We start from the raw sequence: 22,555 nt of genomic DNA on the forward strand, positions 1-22,555 counted from the left end.
ACACTGATATGACTTTTGCAGGCGAATTTGGGGCTTCTTCCTGTCTGCTCCCATAGCACTTTTAAATAGCAATTGCGATACTTACTGCATGACTGTAGTTATTTGTGTGTACCTCTCTTTTCATCTCTTAACTATGACTATTCAAAGGGGAGGTGATATGCTTAAATTATTCTTGTACCCCAGAGCTCAGCAGGGTGTGTATTTAAATGCCTGTGGAAGGAGCCAATTAAGGAACAAATGAATGGAGTGGCCAGAAACAATATGCAATAGTCCAGGCAAGCGATGGGAGTGGCCCTATTAAGGCAGAGATAGCAGAATTGGTTGTTGTTAAAGTCCCTGTAGTTTAGAATTTATAGCTTTTTGTTTGTTTGTCTTTTGTTTTTGGTAGGGTCTCAGTCTGTTCCCCAGGCTAGAGTGCAGTGGCGTGATCAAAGCAGCCTCGACCTCCTGGGCTCAGATGGTCCTCTCATCTCAGCCTCCTGAGTAGCTAGGACTACTACAGTTGTGCGGCACAACGCCCAGCTAATTTTTGTATTTTTTGTAGAGACAGGTTCTCTCTATGTCGCCCAGGCTGGTCTCAAACTCCTGGGCTCAAGCAATTTGCCTGTCTTGTCCTCCCAAAGTGCTGGGATTATAGGCGTGAGCCGCCTTGTGTGGCCCATAGTTCTTTTCTTTCTTTCCTTTTTTTTTTTTAAATTGAATTGATCAGTCTAAATGGTGTGATTACCTGAAACTACCTGATCTGAAAAGACACTAGGCAATGTTATAGCAGGTATCACTTGGTTTTCTATTGGGGGAAACAAGTCAATGCTAACAAATTCCCATAGAGAGAAATGAGGAGGATGTATTTTGTGTTTGTGAGAAGTGTGTGTGTATGTATTTTGTGTGTGTGTGTGTGTGTGTGTGTGTGTGAGAGAGAAAGAGAGAGATAGAGATTGATTCAATCTGATTTAGATAATTTAGGTGTTAAATAGAAATTTGGGCCATGGTATTGGAAATAAACAAACATGTACATTCTCAGTACATGTACATTCTCAGTCATATATTTTCATTCCAAAATGTTACTTCTTTTCTGATAACTATATTGCTTTATTCCTTGGATTTATTCTTTTCCTCTGGAAAGAACTGAAAAATGTGTATTTACCATCTCAATGAGATATACAGCTTCTCCTTTGTATGAATTAAGAGACTCACAGTAATTCTTTTTTAATTCTCTGAAGATAAATCTTTCATGAGCCTCATTTACCCCTAGCAAGGTACAATAGTGAAATTTAACTGCATGTGAGAATATAAGCAGCTAGTGTTAATATAGAACATTTTGGGCCAGGCCCGTTCGCTTATGCCTGTAATCTCAGCACTTTAGGAGGTCAGCATGGGAGGATCACTTGAGCCCAGGAGTTCGAGACCAGCTTGGACAACATGGCAAAACCCTGTCTCTACAAAAATTGGGCGGGCATGGTGGCGACCTTGTCTCTACAAAAAATACAAAAATTAGCCATATCCAAATAAAATTTATACATGCATTGAACATTTTAAGATGCTCTACAAATGTGAAGTGGTACTATATTCATGTAGTAAATATCGAATAATTGTGTGAAATTATATTTGAGGTTGCCTTGTTTTTCTGTGTGCCTGTTTGATAAAAAATTGTCTCTCATATTTAAAACATTTAAAAAGATTCTATAGCATTCCTTTATCAGTAATATTTTTAACACAGTATGTTTCATTTTGCATATGGAGAAACTTGAGGAATTTTTAATTTTGTTTTGGATAGCCTATTCACTATTACTTATGTTATATTCTATTTTTTTTTCATGGTTCTTCTTTTCTTTGCTGGATCTGGAGGCATGGGTAGCAAGAAACTAAAACGAGTGGGTTTATCACAAGAGCTGTGTGACCGTCTGAGTAGACATCAGATCCTTACCTGTCAGGTAAATTTTATTTAAAATTTTTATTGAGAAGTTTTATGCACAAGTTAACTTTATACCTTAATACTTCTTAAACTTGAAATATGAAAATGTAGGCTTACAAAATAAAAAAGATAAATGATGGTGCTTTTCCATAGGCTAATTGTAAATATCAAGCTTCCTTGGGTGCATTTCCAATTGCGATTTCATTTACCCAAATTTAGTATTTTTGCATTTTGAGGGGAGAGTGGTCATGGCATAAGGTGAAGTAACAGCTTTGCTATTTATTTGTAGTTACATGAGAAATAGGACTGAAATGAGGAGATACTATTCAAAATACATAATTTCTCTTAAAAGCAAAAGAAATTAATAGACCATTTTCTTATTGATGGAGTATGCGAAATATATAGAGCAGATCTTGCATTTTTAAGCAAGGTAGTGAAGCAAATCCTCCTTAGCAGGGTAAATAAGATTTAAAGGTTTTGGTTGGTTGTTTTTGTTCTTTGTTGTTTTTGAGACTAGGTTCTCTTGTTGCCCTAGCTGGTCTTGAACTCCTGGACTTAAGCAATCCTCCAGCCTCAACTCCCAGGTAGCTGGGATTACAGGCACACACCACTGTGCCTGGCTAGATTTAAGGTTTTATCTTACTATAATGAATGTATAAATCTTTGATCTGCAATAAATTATACTTTTGTCTATATAAGCAGTATCAATTGAAGGTTTCCTTTTAACTCTAATATCTTTGTTACACATATATGTTTAAAATACTCTCTTTATGTTTCTTTAGGACTTTTTATGTCTTTCCCCACTGGAGCTTATGAAGATGACTGGTCTGAGTTATCGAGGTGTCCATGAACTTCTATGTATGGTCAGCAGGGCCTGTGCCCCAAAGATGCAAACGGTATATTTATATTTTATTATGATTTGATTATGAATGATTCCTCATCTCATTAAACATGCTTTTTTAGGGATGAGGCACATGCAGAAATAGAGATGAGTACCTCAAAAATATTAAGTTTTCTACCATAGAAGTTAGTTCTCTAAGGAAAACACATGTGAAGCAAATATTTTTTTCTTTTTTGAGACACTCTGTTGCCCAGGCTGGAGTGCAGTTGCACAATCTCGGCTCTCTCCAGCCTCTGCTTTCTGGGTTCAAGTGATTCTCCTGCCACAGCCTTCTGAGTAGCTGAGATTACAGGCACGGTACTACCATGCCAGCTAATAGTAGAGATGGGTTTTCACCTTGTTGGCCAGGCTGGTCTCAAACTTCTGACCTCAAGTGATCTGCTCACCTCGGCCTCCCAAAGTGCTGGGATTACAGGCGTGAGCCACTGTGCCTGGCCTATATGTGAAAAATTTATGTAGTTTATAAACTCATGGGAGACAGTTTCCAAATAAGGGAATTAGGGAGCAACAGAAAGTTTTTACTTTTTTTCTGTAGCCAATAGCTGTAGTTCCAAAGGTCATCTTTCTCTGATTGATTAGGTAGTATTTGAGGGCCTCGTAGTTAAATTATAATCTTAATTTTAGAATGCCCCTTTCTTTGATATACTGACCTTTACCATCATCACTTGCTCTAGATCATAAAGTACACATAATTGTACTTATACTTGCTTATTGATTGAATAAGAGGTAATTAAAAATTTATCCTTTACTCTTAAGAAAATTTGAAGTCTTTTACAAAAGCCCTCATCAAATTGTACATTTTTTCAGACTTTTTGTGTCATGACTGTAGCTTAGCTTTTCAAATTATAGATTTGAAACATGATAGAAATATCTTATTTTCCCACAGTAAGAGTTTCCTAAAATTCTGTTCAGTGTTTTGCAAATGTATTTATTTATGTGGACTGTAAGTTACTTACCTCACTACCTTATATTGAAATTTACTGAACACTGAACAATGAAGTACAATTCTCTGAAGAAGGGGAGAAGGAAGGAATGTTACTGTCATTTGAAACTTCTAAAAACAATGAACAGATATTTGAACAACAGATATTTTTCTTTCTTTCTTTCTTTCTTTCTTTCTTTCTTTCTTTCTTTCTTTCTTTCTTTTTGTTTTTTCTTTTTCTTTTTTTTTTTGAGATGAGGTCTGGCTCTATTGCTCTGGCTGGAGTCTAGTGGTGTGATCTTGGCTCACTGCAACCTCCACCTTCTGGGCTCAAGCCATCCTCCCACCTCAGCCTCCTGAGTGGCTGGGACTACAGGTGCACACCATCATGCCCGACTAAGTTTTGTGTTTTTTGTAGAGATGTGGTTTTACCACATAGCCTAGACTGTTCTTGAACTTATGAGCTCAAGTGATCCTCCAGCCTTAGCCTTCCCAAGTGCTGGGATTACAGGCATCAGCCACCGTGCCCGGCTGAACAACAAATATTTTCTTTTGTTCAGATTTAGCTTGTGATCTGAGGAAAATATTTTAAAGGCAGGGTAGTCAGAAGGAGAATCAGAATTGGAGTTAGAAATTGGCATTAGTCTTAGCTTTATCATTGATTTCATTGCTTTGAACAGCTTTCTTTGTTTTATGGGAGAAAACAGAAGTTAAAATACTGTGCAATGATTCTGTGACTAGATTCAAATTAACTTGTTACTATTTTGAAGGTTGTAAAGCACCAGAAAATCTTTAATTTGTCATCTGTCATTCTAATTGATCAATATCCATGGCATATTTCCAGTTAATAATTAAATAAGAGAGCATGGTCCCAAAATTCAACTTTAATTTCTACTTCCATCACTACCTTCAGCTGCCATCTTAATACAATTCCAAATACAGTTCAAGAAGCCATCTTTCTCCTGTGGTTTATGTTCATTCTTGTAGCATTCCTTATATTTCAGCACTGCTTTAAACATTGGCTTAGTTTTTTTTTTTCCCCCAACTTTTATTGTAAGTTCCGGGGTACATGTGCAGGATGCGCAGGTTTGTTACATAGGTAAACGTGTGCCATGGTGGTTTGCTGTACAAATCATCCTGTCACCTAGGTATTAAGTTCAGCATCCATTAGCTATTTTTCCTGAAGCTCTCCCTCTCCCCGACAACCTCCAACAGGCCCCAGTGTGTGTTGTTCCCTTCCATGTGTCCATGTGTTCTTATTGTTCAACTCCTGCTTATAAGTGAGAACACACAGTGTTTGTTTTTCTTTTCCTGCATTAGTTTGCTGAGAATGATGACTTCCAGCTCCATCCATGTCCCTGCAAAGGACATAATCTCATTCCTTTTTATGGCTGCATAGTATTCCTTTGTGTATGTGTATCACATTTTCTTTATTCAGTCTATCATTGATGGGCATTTGGGTTGATTTCATGTCTTTGCTATTGTGAATAGTGCTGCAATGAACATATGTGTGCATGTATATTTATAATAGAATGATTTATATTCCTTTGTGTATATACCCAGTAATGGCATTGCTGGGTCAAATGGTATTTCTGCCTCTAGGTCTTTGAGGAATTGCCACACTGTCTTCCACGATGGTTGAATTAATTTACACTCCCACCAACAGTGTAAAAGCATTCCTATTTCTCTGCAAGCTTGCCAGCATTTGTTGTTTCTTGACAAGTAATTGCCATTCTGATTGGTGTGAGATGGTATCTCATTGTGGTTTTGTTGTGCATTTCTCTAATGATCAGTGATGTTGAGCTTTTTTTTTTATATGTTTGTTGGCCGCATGAATGTCTTCTTTTGAGAAGTATCTGTTCATGTCCTTAGTGCACTTTTTAATGGGATTTTTGTTTTTTCTTGTAAATTTGTTTAAGTTCCTTGTAGAGTTCGAATATTAGATCTTTGTAGAATGGATAGATTGAAAAAATTTTCTCCCATTTTCTACCATGGTAGTTTCTTTTGCGATGCAGAAGTTCTTTTTTTTTTTTTTTTTTTGAGACGGAGTCTCACGCTGTTGCCCAGGCTGGAGTGCAGTGGCGCGATCTCGGCTCACTGCAAGCTCCGCCTCCCGGGTTCCCGCCATTCTCCTGCCTCAGCCTCCTGAGTAGCTGGGACTACAGGCGCCCGCCACCGCGCCCGGCTAATTTTTTGTATTTTTAGTAGAGACGGGGTTTCACTGTGGTCTCGATCTCCTGACCTTGTGATCCGCCCGCCTCGGCCTCCCAAAGTGCTGGGATTACAGGCTTGAGCCACCGCGCCCGGCCGATGCAGAAGTTCTTTAGTTTAATTAGATCCCATTTGTCAATTTTGCTTTTGTTCCAATTCCTTTTGGCATTTTCATCATGAAATCTTTACTTGTGTCTATGTTCTGAATGGTATTGCTTAGATTTTCTTCTAGGTTTTGGGTTTTTTCTGTAGTTTTGGGTTTTACATTTAAGTCTATAATCCATCTTGAGTCAATTTTTGTGTAAAGTGTAAGGAAGGGGTCCAGTTTCAGTTTCATGCATATGGCTAACCGGTTCTCCCAGCATCATTTGTTAAATAGGGAATCCTTTCCCCATTGCTTGTTTTTGTCAGGTTTGTTGAAGACCAGATGGTTGTAGGTGTGTGGTCTTATTTCTGAGTTCTTTGTTCTGTTGCATTGGTCTATGTGTCTGTTTTTGTATCAGTACCAAGCTGTTTTGATTACTAGAGCCTTGTAGTATAGTTTGAAGTTGGGTAGCGTGATGCCTGCAGCTTCATTCCTTTTGCTTCGGATTGTCTTGGCTATACAGGCTCCTTTTTGGTTTTGTGTGAATTTTAAAATAGTTTTTTAAAATTCTGCAAAGAATGTCAATGGTAGTTTAATGGGAATAGCATTGAATCTATAAATTACTTTGGGCAATATGGCCATTTTCATGATATTAATTCTTCCTATCCATGAGATCCATGAGCATGGAATGTTTTTCTGTTAGTTTGTGTCCTCTCTGATTTCTTGGAGCAGTGGTTTGTAGTTCTCCTTGAAGAGGTCCTTCATGTCCCTTGTTAGCTGTATTGCTAGGTATTTTATTTTCTTTGTAGCAATTGTCAATGGGAGTTCATTCATAATTTGGCTCTCTGCTTGCCTGTTATTCGTCCATTGGCTTAGTTTTAGTTCATTTCTTCAGGAAATTTTTTTGCTCATTTATTCAATCATTTATTCTTTTGACCTGTATTTACTGAATGTCAAGTATGTATTAGGTACTTTGTCAGGCACTGGGGATGTCATGGTGAACAAGTTTATACAGTTCCAGCCCTTTTGTAGTTTACAGTCTAGTGGGGGAAGCCAGACATTAAAATATTAATTCAGAAATAATTAGTTAATTATAATAGTGCTAAATCCTATGAAGGAAAGGCATAAGGGGCTTTGAAACTTTATAATAAGGGACACTACTTAGTTTGGGGGTCAGGAGGGCCCTTCCAAGGAAGCAGTACTTTAGCTAAAACATGGAAGATGAATAGGTGAGAGATAGGCAAAGGAGTTGGGAAGCGAGATGGGCAGGGAAGAGTTATTGGACACTGGCTATAACAGATGCAAAGGCCCTGGGAAGAGAAGGAGAATGGGGCTTGCACGAGTGGGACATAACAGCAAAGAAGAGAGTGGTAGGAGATGAAGCCAGAGAAGTAAGCAGGAGTCAGATTATTAGGGCTTTGCACGCCAAGTTAAGGATTTTGGACTTCATTCTGAGAGCAATGGAAACTCATAAGAAGGGTATACTGTAATATGTGTTTTAAAAAGATCAGTCTTGGATATGGACAAGTGATTGAAAAGGAGGAAGAAAATATTCATGAAGATTAGTTACGTACCTATTACTGTGTTCCAGACCAAAAGTGATGGTGACTTGTATTATTAATGCAGAGGTTATAGTGTTGATTAATATGAGAGATATTTAGGAAGGATAATTTTTTTTTGTTTGTTTTTGAGACAGAGTCTCACTCTGTTGTCCAGGTTGGAGTGCAGTGGTGCAATCTCGGCTCACTCCAACCTCTGCCTTCTGGTTCCGGCAATTCTTGTGCCTAAGCCTCCTCAGTAGCTGGGACTACAGACATGCACCATCACACATGGCTAATTTTTGTATTTTTAGTAGAGATGGGGTTTTGCTGTTGGCCAGGCGGGTCTCGAACTGCTGGCCTCAAGCAATCCACCTGCCTCAGCCTCCCAATATGCTGGGATTACAGATGTGAGCCACTGTGCTCAGCCTAGGAGAGAATATTAATGGGATTTGGTAATTGTTTGGCTGAGATGGTAGTGACGTACAGAAAAGTGTCAGAGATGATTCCCTGACTTTTGCTTTGAGAAACTGAGTGGTACCATTTCCTGAGATCAGGAGTACTGGAAGAAGAGCAGGTTTGAGAGAGGCGGATCATACATTCAATTTAGTACTTGTGTAAGTTTTTTTTTTTTTTTTTTTTTTTTTTGAGATGAAGTTTTGCTCTTGTCGCCCAGGCTGGAGTGCAATGGCAAGATCTCGGCTCAGGCTCCCAGGTTCAAGCGATTCTCCTGCCTTAGCCTCCTCAGTAGCTGGGATTATAGGCACCCAACACCATGCCCGGTTAATTTTTTATATTTTTAGTAGAGACAAAGTTTCAGCGTGGTGGCCAGGCTGGTCTCGAACTCGTGACCTCAGGTGATCCACCTGCCTCAGCCTCCCAAAGTGCCGTGATTACAGGCATGAACCACCGCACCGTCCGGTACTTGTCTGATTTAAGATGCTTATAAAACATATTGTGAAGACGGGAAGTAGGCAGTTAAATATATGGACCTGGACCTTGAAGGCGAGGCATGCACGTGGGAGTCATTGGTGTAAATATGATAGTTGAAGCTATCGGAATGGATGAGTGATTTCCTATAAAGTGCATACAGTAAGACGATAAGTGTACTTAAGCCTGAAACCTGAGTGATGCCAACAGTTACGGGTCAGATTAGACGATAATGAGTCTGAGAAGAAGCAGCCACCAAAGTAGAAGAAAAACTGGTAGTGTCATATCACAAAACTCGTCTTTGTCTCATTTATATACATACTACTTCTCTGAAGTTTTGTTCTGTTAGTTAATTTTATTCTTTTTTTAAGACGAAGTTTTGCTCTTGTTGCCCAGGCTGGAGTGCAATGGCACAATCTTGGCTCACCGCAACCTCCGCCTCCCGGGTTCAAGCGATTCTTCTGCCTCAGCCTCCTAAGTAACTGGGATTACAGGCATGTGCTACCACGCCCAGCTAATTTTTTCTTTTGTATTTTTAGTAGAGATGGGGTTTCTCCATGTTGGTCAGGCTGGTCTCAAACTCCGGACCTCAGGCCGAGATCCACCCACCTTGGCCTCCCAAAGTGCTGGGATTACAGGTGTGAGCCACCGCACCCAGCCAATTATTATTTTTTTGACTTACCAAATCTATTATTCTAGAAATTACACTTAAAATTGCAAATGAAGTACTTTAATTTGGACAGATTGGGCTGCCTTTGCATGTTTGAGAAAGTATCCTCACATGCATCCACATTGCCTGATGATAGATTATAGACAAAAATGTGTATGTAAGGATGCCTACTGAAATATTTTTTATATCAAAACATTGGAAACAATAATAATAGTAAGGAAGGAGATAAATTATATTACATTTATGTTAAGGAATATTATGTAGGCACTAAAATCTTTGAAAAATTTTTATTTATTTATTTTTATAGAGATGAGGTCTTGCTATGATGCCCAGGCTGATCTTGAAATTCTGGCTTCAAGTGATCCTCCTCCTTTAGCCTCCCAAAGTGCTGGGATTACAGGCATGAGCAACCATGACCAGCCAAGAATTTGTAATAACAGGAGAAATGCCCAGGACATAAATGCTTAGTGAAAAAAGCAGGCTACGAAATTGTATATAGTATACATGCTAATTTTATAAAAATGAACGTTATAAAGGTATTTGGCATATATTGTTAATAATGGTTATCTTAGGATTGTGGAATTTTTTACTGACTTCTGTTTTCTTTAACTTTTTTCTTCTTTCCAAATTTGCTTTAGGTAAGTTATGTTCTTTAATTAGGAAAAAAGCAGCAATGGTTCTTGTTTGTCCCCTTGTGGTAATATCTGGCGAATCTCTCAGTCTCAGTTTTTTTACCCTTTGTGAAATGGAGATAATTATACCTGTGTGTAAATGAAATAATGTACGTGAAGTACTTAATACAGCACATCTACTGATGTGCAACAAATGCTCTTTACCTGCCTATCCTTGCCTTTTCCTTACTGTTCATGATTCCTGAATCACAGCAGTATCTAAGAGAAGCTGATGTTATTTGCTCCATATCCTAGCATAGCGACTGGACAGTGCCCTGGAGCAGGCAAAGCTAAACTGAAATGTACAACAGACCATTAACAAACGGAGGTTGTCAAAAGCCTTTAAAATAATAAAAGGAACATTAGAAAATGAACATCTTTTAAAAATCAGGTAAAATTTTAATATCCCGGAATATTAATAAAAGTAATTTAAAAAACAATTTTCCTTATAGAGTATTAACTTTTGTAGCTCGAAATACATCAGAATGATCAAAACCAACACATAAAATCACCAGAATTCTTTGTATAATTTCTTGTGGACAAACACCAAGGATAATAAAGGAGAATTTTGGGCCAGGTGCAGTGGCTCACACCTGTAATTCCAGCACTTTGGGAAGCCGAGGTGGGCAGGCCACTTGAGGGTGGGAGTTTGAGGCCAGTCTGGTCAACATGGCAAAACCCAGTCTCTGCTAAAAATAAAAAAATTAGCTGGATGTGGTGGCAGGCGCCTGTAATCCCAGCTACTTGGGAGGCTGAAGCAGGAGAATCGCTTGAACCCAGGAAGTGGGGTTGTAGTGAGCTGAGATCGCATCACTGTACTCCAGCCCGGGTGACAGAGTGAGACTCTGTCTTGAACAAAAAAAAGGAGAATTTCAGAATTTTATAATATCGGAAAAACTTCAGATAAGTAGTGTTTCTCCCCTTGTTCACAGGGAATATGTTTCAACACCCTCAGTGGATGTTTGAAAATTTGGATAGTACCAAACTATATATATACTACGTTTTTTGGATCTGATAACTGAGATGGCTACTGACAGGCAGGGAGTGTCTATAGTGCGTATACACTTGGCAGAGGGATGATTCACATCCAAGTGGGATCATGTGAGATTTCACCATGCTACTCAGAGCTGTGTGCAATTTAAAACTTATGAATTATTTCTGGAATTATCCATTTAATATTTTCAGATCAATGTTGACCATGGGTAACTGAAACATGGGAAGTGAAACCGTGGATAAGGGGTACTGTCGTACTGTGTACCTGGCTTTCAATAAAGTTGCTAGTACCAAAAGTTTTTATCTCCACTACTATTACCTTCTTCTAGCTACCATTATTTTTCTTTGGAATGATTGTAATGTCTTCCTGACAGATCTCCCAGTTTCAAGCTGTTCTTCACAAACTAATCTGAGTATGTCTTTAAAATTATAATTTGTTGTATTAGTTTCCTGTGGCAGTTCTAATACAAATCATACCCTGGGTGGCTTCAGACAACAGAAATTTATCCTCTTACAGTTTTGGAGTTCAGAGGTTCAAAATTAAGGTGTAGGCAGAGCTGCGTTCTCTCCAGAGGTTCTAGGGGATTATCAGTTCCTTGCCTCTTTCAGCTTTTGGTGGCCATTAGCATTCCTTGGCTTGTGGCTGCTTCTCTCTTCACATAACCTTTTCCTGTGTGTATTGAATTCCCTCTGCCTCTCTCTTATGAGTGAGGGTATTTAGGGTCCATCTGGATAATCCATGATTATCCCTTCATCTCAAGGTCTTTAACAATCAAATCTGCAAACACCCATTTTGCAAATAAGGTAATATTCACAGACAGGTTCTAGAGATTTGATTTGGATATCCAGGGGTGGGGGTGGGGGGTCATTTCTCAGCCTTCCACACCTTCCTTCACACTGTTCTTCACAAATGAACCTGAGTTTGAAATGATGACTTGATCACGTCACTCCTTTTTGCATCTTCAACAGAGCTGTTCGTGGTTAGGCCCCTGCTTACTTATCTAGCCTCATTGCTTGCTGTACTGCACCCACACTCCATCTTTTAGCCATTCTAAATGAACTGTATATTTTACAGTTTGTGTTAGTCCCTGTTTCCTCTCTTGCTTCTTGACCTTTCTTTGTACATTCTGCCCTCTTTGGCAGGAATAGTCACATTTCCCTTGCTTACCTAATAGCTCTTTCAGATTTTAGCACAGACATCCAGCAATTCCATTGTTTCCAAAATCTATATCAGTTATACTTTCCCTATTACATTATCTCTTATTAATTGTGTTGTAATTGCCTGGTTTCTAGTCCTAATTTCATAGTCTCTGGTTGACTTCATAAGACTGTGAGGGCAGCGTCTCTCTCTGTTTTGTCATATCCCCATAATCTAGCACAGACCCTGGCACAGAGTAAATATTTGTTGAACAAATAAATAATAGAAGGGAAAAGGGTGGATTAGGGTTAAAGTTGCTAAAATTTAGAAAATTAGAGTTGGTTTATGTTTTTGAATAGATATAAAGGTTGAAAAAAAACTTAATCATTTTCTTGTTCAGGCTTATGAGATAAAAGCACAAAGGTCTGCTGATTTCTCACCAGCATTCTTATCTACTACCCTTTCTGCTTTGGACGAAGCCCTGCACGGTGGTGTGGCTTGTGGATCCCTCACAGAGGTAAAGGAAAAATTTTTCATACCTTCTTCCATTGACCTATAATCTTCAGAGCCAGGGAAAAAGTTTAGTTAAAAAACATAAATTATTTCTTGAACAGTAATCTGATTTAAATTATAAGTACTTCAAGGATATGGTTCTCCACACAGTGCTTAGTGTGGTTGCTCTGCAAACAGAGGGGTTAAAAACAAAATCCTTGCTGACTGATTAAAATCTACTTAGGTTGCTGTTTCATTGAATTAACTTAGGAAGTGATAAATATTGCTGGGTGTGTTTATATATGTGTTTTATATATATGATACATACACATATGTTATATATACCTGCATACATATATGTATGTTATATGTACACACATATACACATATGTCACATGCATGTAATATATACATGCATGTCATATGTAATATGTATGCACATAAATAACATTATGTATTATATCTGTATGATTATATCATGCCTGTAATCCCAGCACTTTGAGCAACAACGCAAGACCCCATCTTTACCAAAAAAAAAAACAAACAAAAAAAACCATTTAGCCGTATGTGGTGGTGCATGCATATGGTCCGAGCTACTCAGGAGGCTGACCTTGAGCCAGGGAGTTCAAGGCTGGAGTGAGCCATGGTCACACCACTGCACTCCAGCCTGGGTAACAGAGCAAGACCCTGTCTCAGAAAAAAGAAGGTAGTAAATATTATGAAATAATATTGTGAAACAATTGGGGGAATTAAAAAAGGATCACTCCTTATAAATTAGGAAGGACAATTTGAAATTTTGTTAACACATGGAAAAATTATAGTATTAAACTAGAGTGAGCTATTTTTACTTTCTGTTATAGATAAAATGTCTTCTAGGAAGTGATAGGTTATTGGATTAGTTAATACTGTTGCATAACAAATTATTCCAAAAACTAAGTGGCTTAAAACAATAAACATTGGTTATTTCTTAGTTTCTTTGTGAGTGGCTTAGCTTAGCAATGTTGATGAGAGATGCGGTCATCTGAAGCTTGGTCGGGGCTGTAGGATCTGTTTCTGAGGGGGCCCATTTACATGACTGGAAAACGGGTGCTGGTGGTTGGCAGAAGGCCACAGTACTTCCCCAGGTAGGCTCTCCACAGGCTTCTTGAGTCTTATGACATGATGGCTGACTTCCCCCAGGTGAGTGGTTTCGAAGAAGGCAAGATGGAAGTGGTGATATCTTTGGCAACCTAGCTTTAGAAGTTACATGCCCCTACCTCTGCCACTTTTCGTCATTAGAAGTGAGTCATTAAGTCAAACCTACATTTAGGGAAAGGGAAATTAGCGTCTTTTTTTTTTTTTTTTTTTTTGAGACAGAGTCTTGCTCTGTTGCCTAGGCTGGAGTGCAGTGGCACAATCTTGGCTCGTTGCAACCTCTGCCTCCCAGGTTCAAGTGAGTAGCTGGGATTGCAGGCACGCATCACCACACCTGGGTAATATTTGTATTTCTACTAGAGATGGGGTTTCACCATGTTGTCCAAGCTGGTCTCGAACTCGTGACCTCAGGTGATCCACCCACCTGGGCCTCCCAAAGTGCTGGGATTACAGGCGTGAGCCACTACACCTGGCCAACCTTTTAAATGAAGAAGTGTCAGGAATTTGAGGACATTTTAAAACCACTGGTTATTTTCCTTGAAAACTGCTTACAATGTGGTGATTTGATAGACTATGTTTATCAATACACTCCTAAGGACTTCTTGCTTGAAAGTTCTAGGGGCATAAATACTTTCAGGAAACTTCTAAACAAGAACAGATTCTTTTATTACATTCTGACAGTCATAATTTAACTGACGATTTTTTTCCTTGGCGATAGGGACCCTGTTTTAGATACTATACTTTATTTTATTTCCTGTCTTCCAAGAGAGATTTAAAGATTTATATGAACTACGCCTAGCAGATGCCTATTAAATAGTTGGTAATAAATGAGTGAATTAGTTATTAATAAAAATGCACACACACACACACACCCCCTCTGCTTTTGGAATATACTGCCACCAGGTGGTGCCAGAATCGTACGATTTTACATAAACTTTTTGGGCTGAAGTTCCACTTGCTTAAATAAGGTTTATTACACTAGTGATCCAGCCATAAACTTACTTATTTAAATAGCAAAAACATTGAACTTAAAGAAGATTAGCTGGGAAATTCTTTTTACTTTTTAAGTTTTGGAATAATTTTTAATACTTTTTCACTTAGCTTTTATTAATTTTTAAAAATCCAAACAGAAGTTACAAGCCTTTTAGGTGTTTTGTTGTTATCTAATTGGCTGACTTGGAATAGGAATATAAGTACTTTGACTCCTTAGTAGGGGCAAATTCTCTCCTTTCTGTTCTAGCTACAGGTAGCCTCTTCAATCTTTTTTGTTTTTTGTTTTTCAACTGAGTACAGAGAGTATATCAATTTATCTTCAAACAAAGAATTTTTTTTTGCTTTTATTACAATTTTTAATTGATACAATAGTTGTATATATTTATGGGGTACAATGTGATATTTTGATATGTGTGTACAATGTATAATGATCAAGTCAGGGTAATTGGCATATCCATTGCTTCAAACATTTATCTTTTTTTTGTGTGTTGGGAACATCCAAAAGCCCGTCTTCTAACTATTTGAAAACATACAATAAATTGTAAATTATAGTTCCCCTAAAGCGCTATAGAAAACTAACACTTATTCCTCCTATCTTGCTATAATTTTGTAACTGCTAACCAATCTTTGGCTGTCTCCCTCTAACCATCTCAGCCTCTAGTAACCACTATTCTACTCTCTACTTCTATAAGATCAATTTTTTTAGCTTCTCCATATGAATGAGAACATACAATGTTTGTCTTTTTGTGTCTGACATTTTATTTAACCTAATGACCTTCAGTTCCATCCATGTTGTTACAGATGACAGAATCTTATTCTTTTTTATGGCTGAATAGTACTCCATTGCATGTATGTACCACATATTTATCCATTTGTCTGTTGATGGACACTTAGGTTGATTCCATCTCTTGGGTACTGTGAATAGTGCTGCAATAAAAATGGGAGTGTAACTTGACATACTGATTTCATACTGTGTATCATACATGCACATGCACATACACACATGTGGAGGTAAGACAGCAAGCAAAATGATAAAGCAAATTGGGCAAAATGTTAACAGTGGGTGGATGTGGGAAAAGAATACATAGTTCTGTATTCTGTTTTTATTTATTTATAATTTATCTTTATTTTAAATTAAAAAAAAAAATACATAGTCTAGCTGTGTCACCTAGGCTGGAGTGTAGTGGCACAGCCCATAGCTGACTGCAGCTTCAAACTCCTTGAATGAAGTGAACCTCCCAAGTAGCTAGGACTACAGGTGTGCACCACCATGCCTGGCTAATTTTTAAAATCTTTTGTAGCGATGAGAACTTGCTATGTTGCCCAGACTGGTCTTGAACTCCTGACCTCAAGTGACCCCTTCTGCCTTGGCCTCCCAAAGTGTTGGGATTACAGGTGTGAGCTACTGTGCCTGGCCTTCTGTTATTATTAACACCATTTTCCTGTAAGTTTAAAATCATTTCTAGATAAAAAAACAAAACAAAACAAAAAAAAACCTGTGATGTTTGCTGTAAGTAGATATTCTTGATCAGAAATAAGGAACTGTCCTTCATTTCCTAGCTAAAATACTAATTTGGTGTTATATTTTATCAAAAGCTTTTTTTTCCTGCATTGATTGAAATGATTATGTTATTTTTCTTTGGTTTATTTTTCTTTGGTGAGAAACATTTAATAGATTTTTCTGACGTTAAACTACTATTGCATTTTTCGGACAAGTTCAACTTGGTCATGATATATTATCTTTTTTTATAAACTGTTGAATTCAGTTTGCTAATATTTAAGATTTTTCAATATTTAGGATAGATATTGAGCTGTAATTTTCCTTTTAGTAGTGTCTTTGTCTGAATTAGTATTTATCTTATACTAGTTTGGTAGAATGGATTATGGAATATCTCTTTTTTTAATATTCTGCAATATTTTGCATATCATGGGAATTATTTGTTCCTTGAAGATTTGGTAGAACTTGTCTGAAAAATTATCTGATCTTGATCTTTTTCCTTCTTAGAAGATTTTTAAAAAAATTCAATTCCTTTAATGATTATAGGACTACTCACGTTTTCTATTTCTTCTTGATTAGTTTCAGTGAATGAGATTTTTAGGAATTTGTCCATTTTCTTTATATTTTCAAATTTATTATAATAAAGTTATTCATTATAATCTTACCGCTCTTAAATCTGGTTTTACATGTGGTTTTTGTCCCCCTTTCCATTTCTGATATTACTTTGTTTTATTTCTCCCTCTCTTTTAAAAAAAATCTTGTCAGAGGTTTGAGTATTTTTGTCATCATTTTAAAGAACTCAGCATTTTGTTGTTGTTCTTTGTCAGTCCTCTCTTATTTGTTCGTCTTCTACCTCCTTTATTTCTGCCATTTTCTTATTATCTCCTTTTATTTAATTTTTTGGTGGGTTTTTTTTAAAATCTAACTTCTTAAATTACACATTTAATCTATTAATTTTCAGTTTTTCTTTTTACTCTGACCTTTTAAGACTGTGAATTTTTCTTGAAGCATTCTATTTTGATATATAGTATTTCCATTTTTATTCTGTTCTAAAAGTATTGAAACATTCCCATCACAATTGCTTCTTTGACACATGAATCATTTGGAATTTTAAAATATCTAAATTATTTAATTTTAGAAATTTCTTTTAATTACATTATTAATGTAATTGCATTTTTGTCAGATAACTTTGCATGATATTGATTCTTTGAAGTTCCCTGAGACATCTTTTAAGGTTAAGTTTGTGATCAACTTTGATAAATGTTGCATGTGTGCTTGAAAAGAATGATTATTCTCTAATAATTGGGTGCCCTATTTTATTTTAGGTTCAGGTGGTATATGTACAGGTTTGTTACATTGGTATATTGCGTGATGCTGAGGTTTGGGGTACGATTTATACCATCTCTCAGGTACTGAACATAGTCCCCAGTAGGTAGTTTTCTTAGCCTTTTATCCCCTCCCTTCTTCCTCCTTCTAATAGTCTCCAGTGTTGATTGTTCCCATCTTTATGTCCATCTATACCCAATGTTTAGCTCCCACTTATAAGTGAGAACATGCAGTCTTTGGTTTTCTGTTCCTGTGTTAATTCACTTAGGATAATGACCAAGAGCTGCATCCGTGTTGCTGCAAAGGACATGATTTTGTTCTTTTTATGGCTGTGTAGTATTCCATGGTATATATTTACCACATTTTCTTTATCTACTCTACCATGGATGGACACTTAGGTTGATCCATGTCTTTGCTATTGTGAATAGTGTAGCAGTGAACATACAAGTGCGTATGTCTTTTTGGTAGAGTGATTTGTTTTCCTTTGTGTATATGTCCAGCAATGAGATTGCTGTGTCAAATGGTAGCTCTGTTTTCAGTTATTTGGGAAATCTCCAAACTCATTTGCACAGTGGTTGAACTAATTTATATTTCCACCTACAGTGTATAAGCAGTCCCTTTTCTCTTTCTCTGCAGCCTGGCCAGCATCTATTATTTTTTGACTTTTTTGTTTGTTTGTTTTTGAGACAGAGTCTCATTCTGTTGCCCAGGCTAGAGGGCAGTGGCACTTTCAGCTCACTGCAACCTCTGCCTCCCAGGTTCAAGCGATTCTCGTTCCTCAACCTCCTGAGTAGCTGGGATTACAGGTGTGTGCCACCACGCCCAGCTAATTTTTTTGTATTTTTTAGTAGAGATGGGGTTTCACCATGTTGGCCAGACGGTCTCAAACTCCTGGCCTCAAGTAATCTGTCCACCTCAGCCTCCCAAATTGCTGAGATTATAGGCATGAGCCACTGTCCCTGGCCATTTTGACTTTTTAATGATAACCATTCTGGCTGGTGTGAGATGGTATCTCATTGTGGTTTTTATTTGCATTTCTCTAATGTTTAGGGATGTTGAACATTTTTTCATATATTTGATGGCCACATGTATGTCTTCTTTCGAGAAGTATCTGTTCATGTCCTTTGCCCACTTTTAATGGGGTCGTTTTTTGCTTGTTGATTTAAGTTCCTTATAGAATCTGGATATTAGAACTTTGTCACATGCCTAGTTCATGAATATTTTCTCCTATTCTGTAGGGTGTCTGTTTACTCTGTTGATAGTTTCTTTTGCTGTGCAGAAGCTCTTTAGTTAGGTCCCACTTGTCAATTTTTATTTTTGTTACAATTGTTTTTGAGGTCTTAGCCATTAATTCTTTGCCAAGGCTGATGTCCAGAATAGATTTTCCTTGGTTTTCTTCTAGGATTTTTATGGGTTGGGTCTCACATTTAAATTGCTGACCCATCTTTGAGTTAATTTTTGTGTATGGTAAAAGGTAGGGGTCCAGTTTAATTCTTCTGCGTATGGCTAGCAGTTAATCCCAGCAGCATTTATTGAATAGGGAGTCCTTTCCCCATTTTTAATTTTTGTTAACTTTGTCAAAGATCAGAGGTTGTAAGTGTGTGGTTTCACTTCTGGGTTCTCTATTCTGTTCCATTGATCAATGTGTCTGTTTTTGTACCAGTATATGCCGTTTTGGTTACTATAGTTTAAAGTCATGTAGTGTGATGCCTCTGGGTTTGTTCTTTCTGCTTAGGATTGCTTTGGCTTTTCAGATTCTAACTTCCCATGTGAATGTTAGAATAGTTTTTTCTAATTCTATGAAAAATGACATTGGTAATTTGAACCTGTACATTGCTTTGGTAAATAGGCCATTTTAACGGCACTGACTCTTTACATCCATGAGTATGGGATGTTTGTTCATTTGTTTGTATCATCTATGATTTCTTGCGGCAGTGTTTTATAGTTCTCCTTCCAGAGATCGTTCACCTCCTTGATTAGATGTATTCCTAGATATTTTATTTTTTTTGTGTGTAGCTATTGTAAATGGGATTGTATTCTTGACTTGGCTCTCAACTGGAGTGTTATTGGTGTATAGAAAAGCTACTGATTTTTGTGCGTTGATTTCTAGCCTGAAACTTTACTAAAGTCATTTATCAGTTCTGGGAGCCTTTTGGAGCAATCTTTAGGGTTTTCTAGGTATAAAATCATACTGTCAGTGAAGAAAGATGATTTTACTTTTTTTCTGTTTTGATGCCTTTTATTTCTTGTTTTTTTTCCTTTTTGAGATGGAGTCTCACTCTGTCGCGTAGGCTGGAGTGCAGTGGCATGATCTTGGTTCACTGCAACCTTAACCTCCTGGGTTCAAGTGATTCTCTTGCCTCAGCCTCTCAAGTAGCTGGGACTTAGGTGTGCACCAGCACTCCCAGCTAATTTTTAATATTTTTAGTAGAGATGGGGTTTCACCATATTGGCCGAGCTGGTCTTGAACTCCTGACCTCAAGTGATCTGCCCGTCTAGGCCTCCCAAAATTCTGGGATTACAGTCATGTGCCACCGTGCCCAGCCTTATTTCTTTCTCTTGCCTGATTGCTCTGGCTAGGACTTCCTGTACGATGTTGAATAGGAGTGGCAAGACTGGACATCCTTGTCTTGTTCTAGTTCTCCCAAATTTTGCCTGTTTAGAATGATGTTGGCTTGGGTTTGTCATAAATGAGTCTTAGTATTTTGAGGTATGTTCATTTTGATGCCTAGTCTGTTGAGGGTTTTTACCATGAAGGGGTGTTGGATTATGCTGACAGCTTTTTCTGTGTCTATGGAGATGATCATATGGTTTTTGCTTTAAATCTGTTTATGTTGTGAATAACATTTATTGATTTGCATATGTTGAACTAGCCCTGCATCCCAGGAATAAAGCTTACTTAATCATGATGTATTAACTTTTTGATGTGTTGCTGGATTCAGTTTGCTCATACTTTCTTAAAGATGTTTTGCATCCATATTCATCAGGGATATTGACCTGATGCTTTCTTTTACATTGTGTCTCTGCCAAATATTGGTGTCAGGCTGATACTGGTCTTATAGAATGAGTTATGGAGGAGTCCCTCTTCCTCAGTTTCTTGGAACATTGTCAGTAGGAATGGTATAAGCGCTTGTTTATACATCTGGTAGAATTAGGCTGTGAATGTGTCTGGTCCTGGGATTTTTCTGCTTGGTAGGCTTTTTGTTACTCATTGAATTTCGGACCTCGTTATTGGTCTTTTCATTAGTTTAAATTATTTCTGGTTCAATCTTGGGAGGTTGCATGTTTCTCGGAATTTATGCATTTATTCTAGGTTTTCTAGTTTGTGTACGTAAAGATGTTTGTAGTAGTTCTCTGAGGGTTTTTTGTATTTCTGTGGGGTCGATGGAATGTCACCTTTGTCATTTCTGATTATTTGGATCTTTTTTTTTTCTTATTAGTCTAGCTAGCAGTTTATCTTATATATTCTTTCAAGGAACAAACTCCTTGATTCTTTGATATTATTATTATTATTATTATTATTTTTGCATCTCAATTTTGTTTAGTTCAGCTTTGATTTTGGTTATTTCTTACCTTCTGCGAACTTTGGGGTTGGTTTGCTCTTGCTTCTCTGTTTCCTTTAGGTGAGATGTTAGGTTATTCACTTGAGAACTTTTGAACTTTCTGATATGGGCATTTAACACTATAAACTTCCCTCTTAACACTGCTGTAGCTGTGTCCCAGAGATTCTGGTATGTTGTACCTTTATTCTCATTAGTTTCAAAGAATTTCTTGATTTCTGCCTTAATTCGTTTGTTTACCCAAAGGTCATTCCGAAGCAGGTTGTTTATTTTCCATGTAATTGTATGGTTTTTAAGTGATTTTCTTAGTATTGATTTCTATTTTTATTGTGCTGTGGTCCAAGAGTGTGATTGGTATGATTGCAGTTTTTTTTTTAAATTTGTGGACAATTGTTTTATGGTTGATTGTGTGGTCAGTGTTACAGCATGTGCCCTGTACAGATGAAAAGAATATATATTCTGTTGTTTTTGGGTGGAGAGTTCTGTAGATGTGTATTAGGTTCATTTGGTCAAGTGTTGAGTTCAGGTCTTGAATTTCTTTATTAGTTTTCTGTCTTAATGGTCTGTCTTATAATGTCAGTGGGGTGTTGAAGTCTCACACTATTATTATGCAGTCTCTTCATAAGTCTCTAAGAACTTGCTTTATGAACCTGGGTGCTCCTATGTTTGCTGCATATATAGGATAATTAGGTCTTTTTGTTGAATTGAATGCTTTACCATTATATAGTGCCCTTCTTTGTCTTCTTTTTAATCTTTACTGGTTTAAAGTTGGCTTTGTCTGTTATAATAGCAACCCCTACTTTTTTCTGTTTTCTGTTTGCTTGGTAGATTTTTCTCCATCCCTTTATTTTGAGCTTAGGTTGTCATTGCTTGTGAGATGGGTCTCTTGAAGATAGCACACCATTGAGTCTTGCCACTGTGTCCAACTTGCCACTCTGTGGCTTTTAATTGGGGCATTTAGCCCGTTTACATTCAACATTAATATTGACGTGTGGATTTGATATTGTCATTGTGTTGTTAGCTGGTTATTATGCATACTTGTTTGTGTTGTTGTTTTATAGTGGCAATGGTCTATGTACTTAAGTGTGTTTTTGTAGTGGCTGGTGATGGTCTTTCCTTTTTATATTTAACACTCCCTTCAGGACCTCTCATAAGGCAGGTCTAATGGTAACAAATTCCCTTAGCATTTGTTTGTCTGAAAAGGATCTTATTTCTCCTTTGCTTAGTTGGGCTGCATATGAAATTCTTGGTTGGGGCTGGGTGTGGTGGCTCACACCTATAATCCTAGCACTTTGGGAGGCTGAGGCAGGTGGAATGTTTGAGCCTGGGAGTTTGAGACCAGCCTAGGCAACATGGTAAAACCCTGTCTCTACAAAAAATGCAAAAATTAGCCGGGCATGGTGGCATGTGCCTGTAGTCCCAGCTACTTGGGAGGCTGGGGTGGGAGGACTGGTTGGGCCCAGGAGGTCATTCCTGCCGTGACCTGTGATGATGCCACTGCACTCCAGCCTGGGTGACAGAGTGAAACCCTGTCTCTCTCTCTCTCTCTCTCACACACACACACACACACACAAAATTCAT

General features: G+C 37.6%; 1 protein-coding gene across 8 annotated transcripts in view; it reads left to right on the plus strand.

The window, feature by feature from the left end:
* The window catches only part of RAD51B (RAD51 paralog B), an 850,300-nt gene that overhangs the window by 1,310 nt on the left and 826,435 nt on the right, over positions 1 to 22,555 (plus strand). For all 8 annotated transcript variants that reach the window (XR_012415889.1, XR_010587847.2, XR_012415888.1 and 5 more), the window contains exons 3-5: positions 1,846 to 1,931; positions 2,695 to 2,808; positions 12,372 to 12,488. Coding sequence is in view for 3 of the 8 variants with exons in the window: in XM_045397566.3 (XP_045253501.2) it covers positions 1,848 to 1,931; positions 2,695 to 2,808; positions 12,372 to 12,488 (315 nt within the window). In the remaining 5 variants the exon portion in view is untranslated. The remainder of the gene's footprint in view (positions 1 to 1,845; positions 1,932 to 2,694; positions 2,809 to 12,371; positions 12,489 to 22,555) is intronic.

This window comes from Macaca fascicularis, chromosome 7, assembly GCF_037993035.2.
Source record: "Macaca fascicularis isolate 582-1 chromosome 7, T2T-MFA8v1.1".
Lineage (NCBI taxonomy): Eukaryota > Metazoa > Chordata > Mammalia > Primates > Cercopithecidae > Macaca > Macaca fascicularis.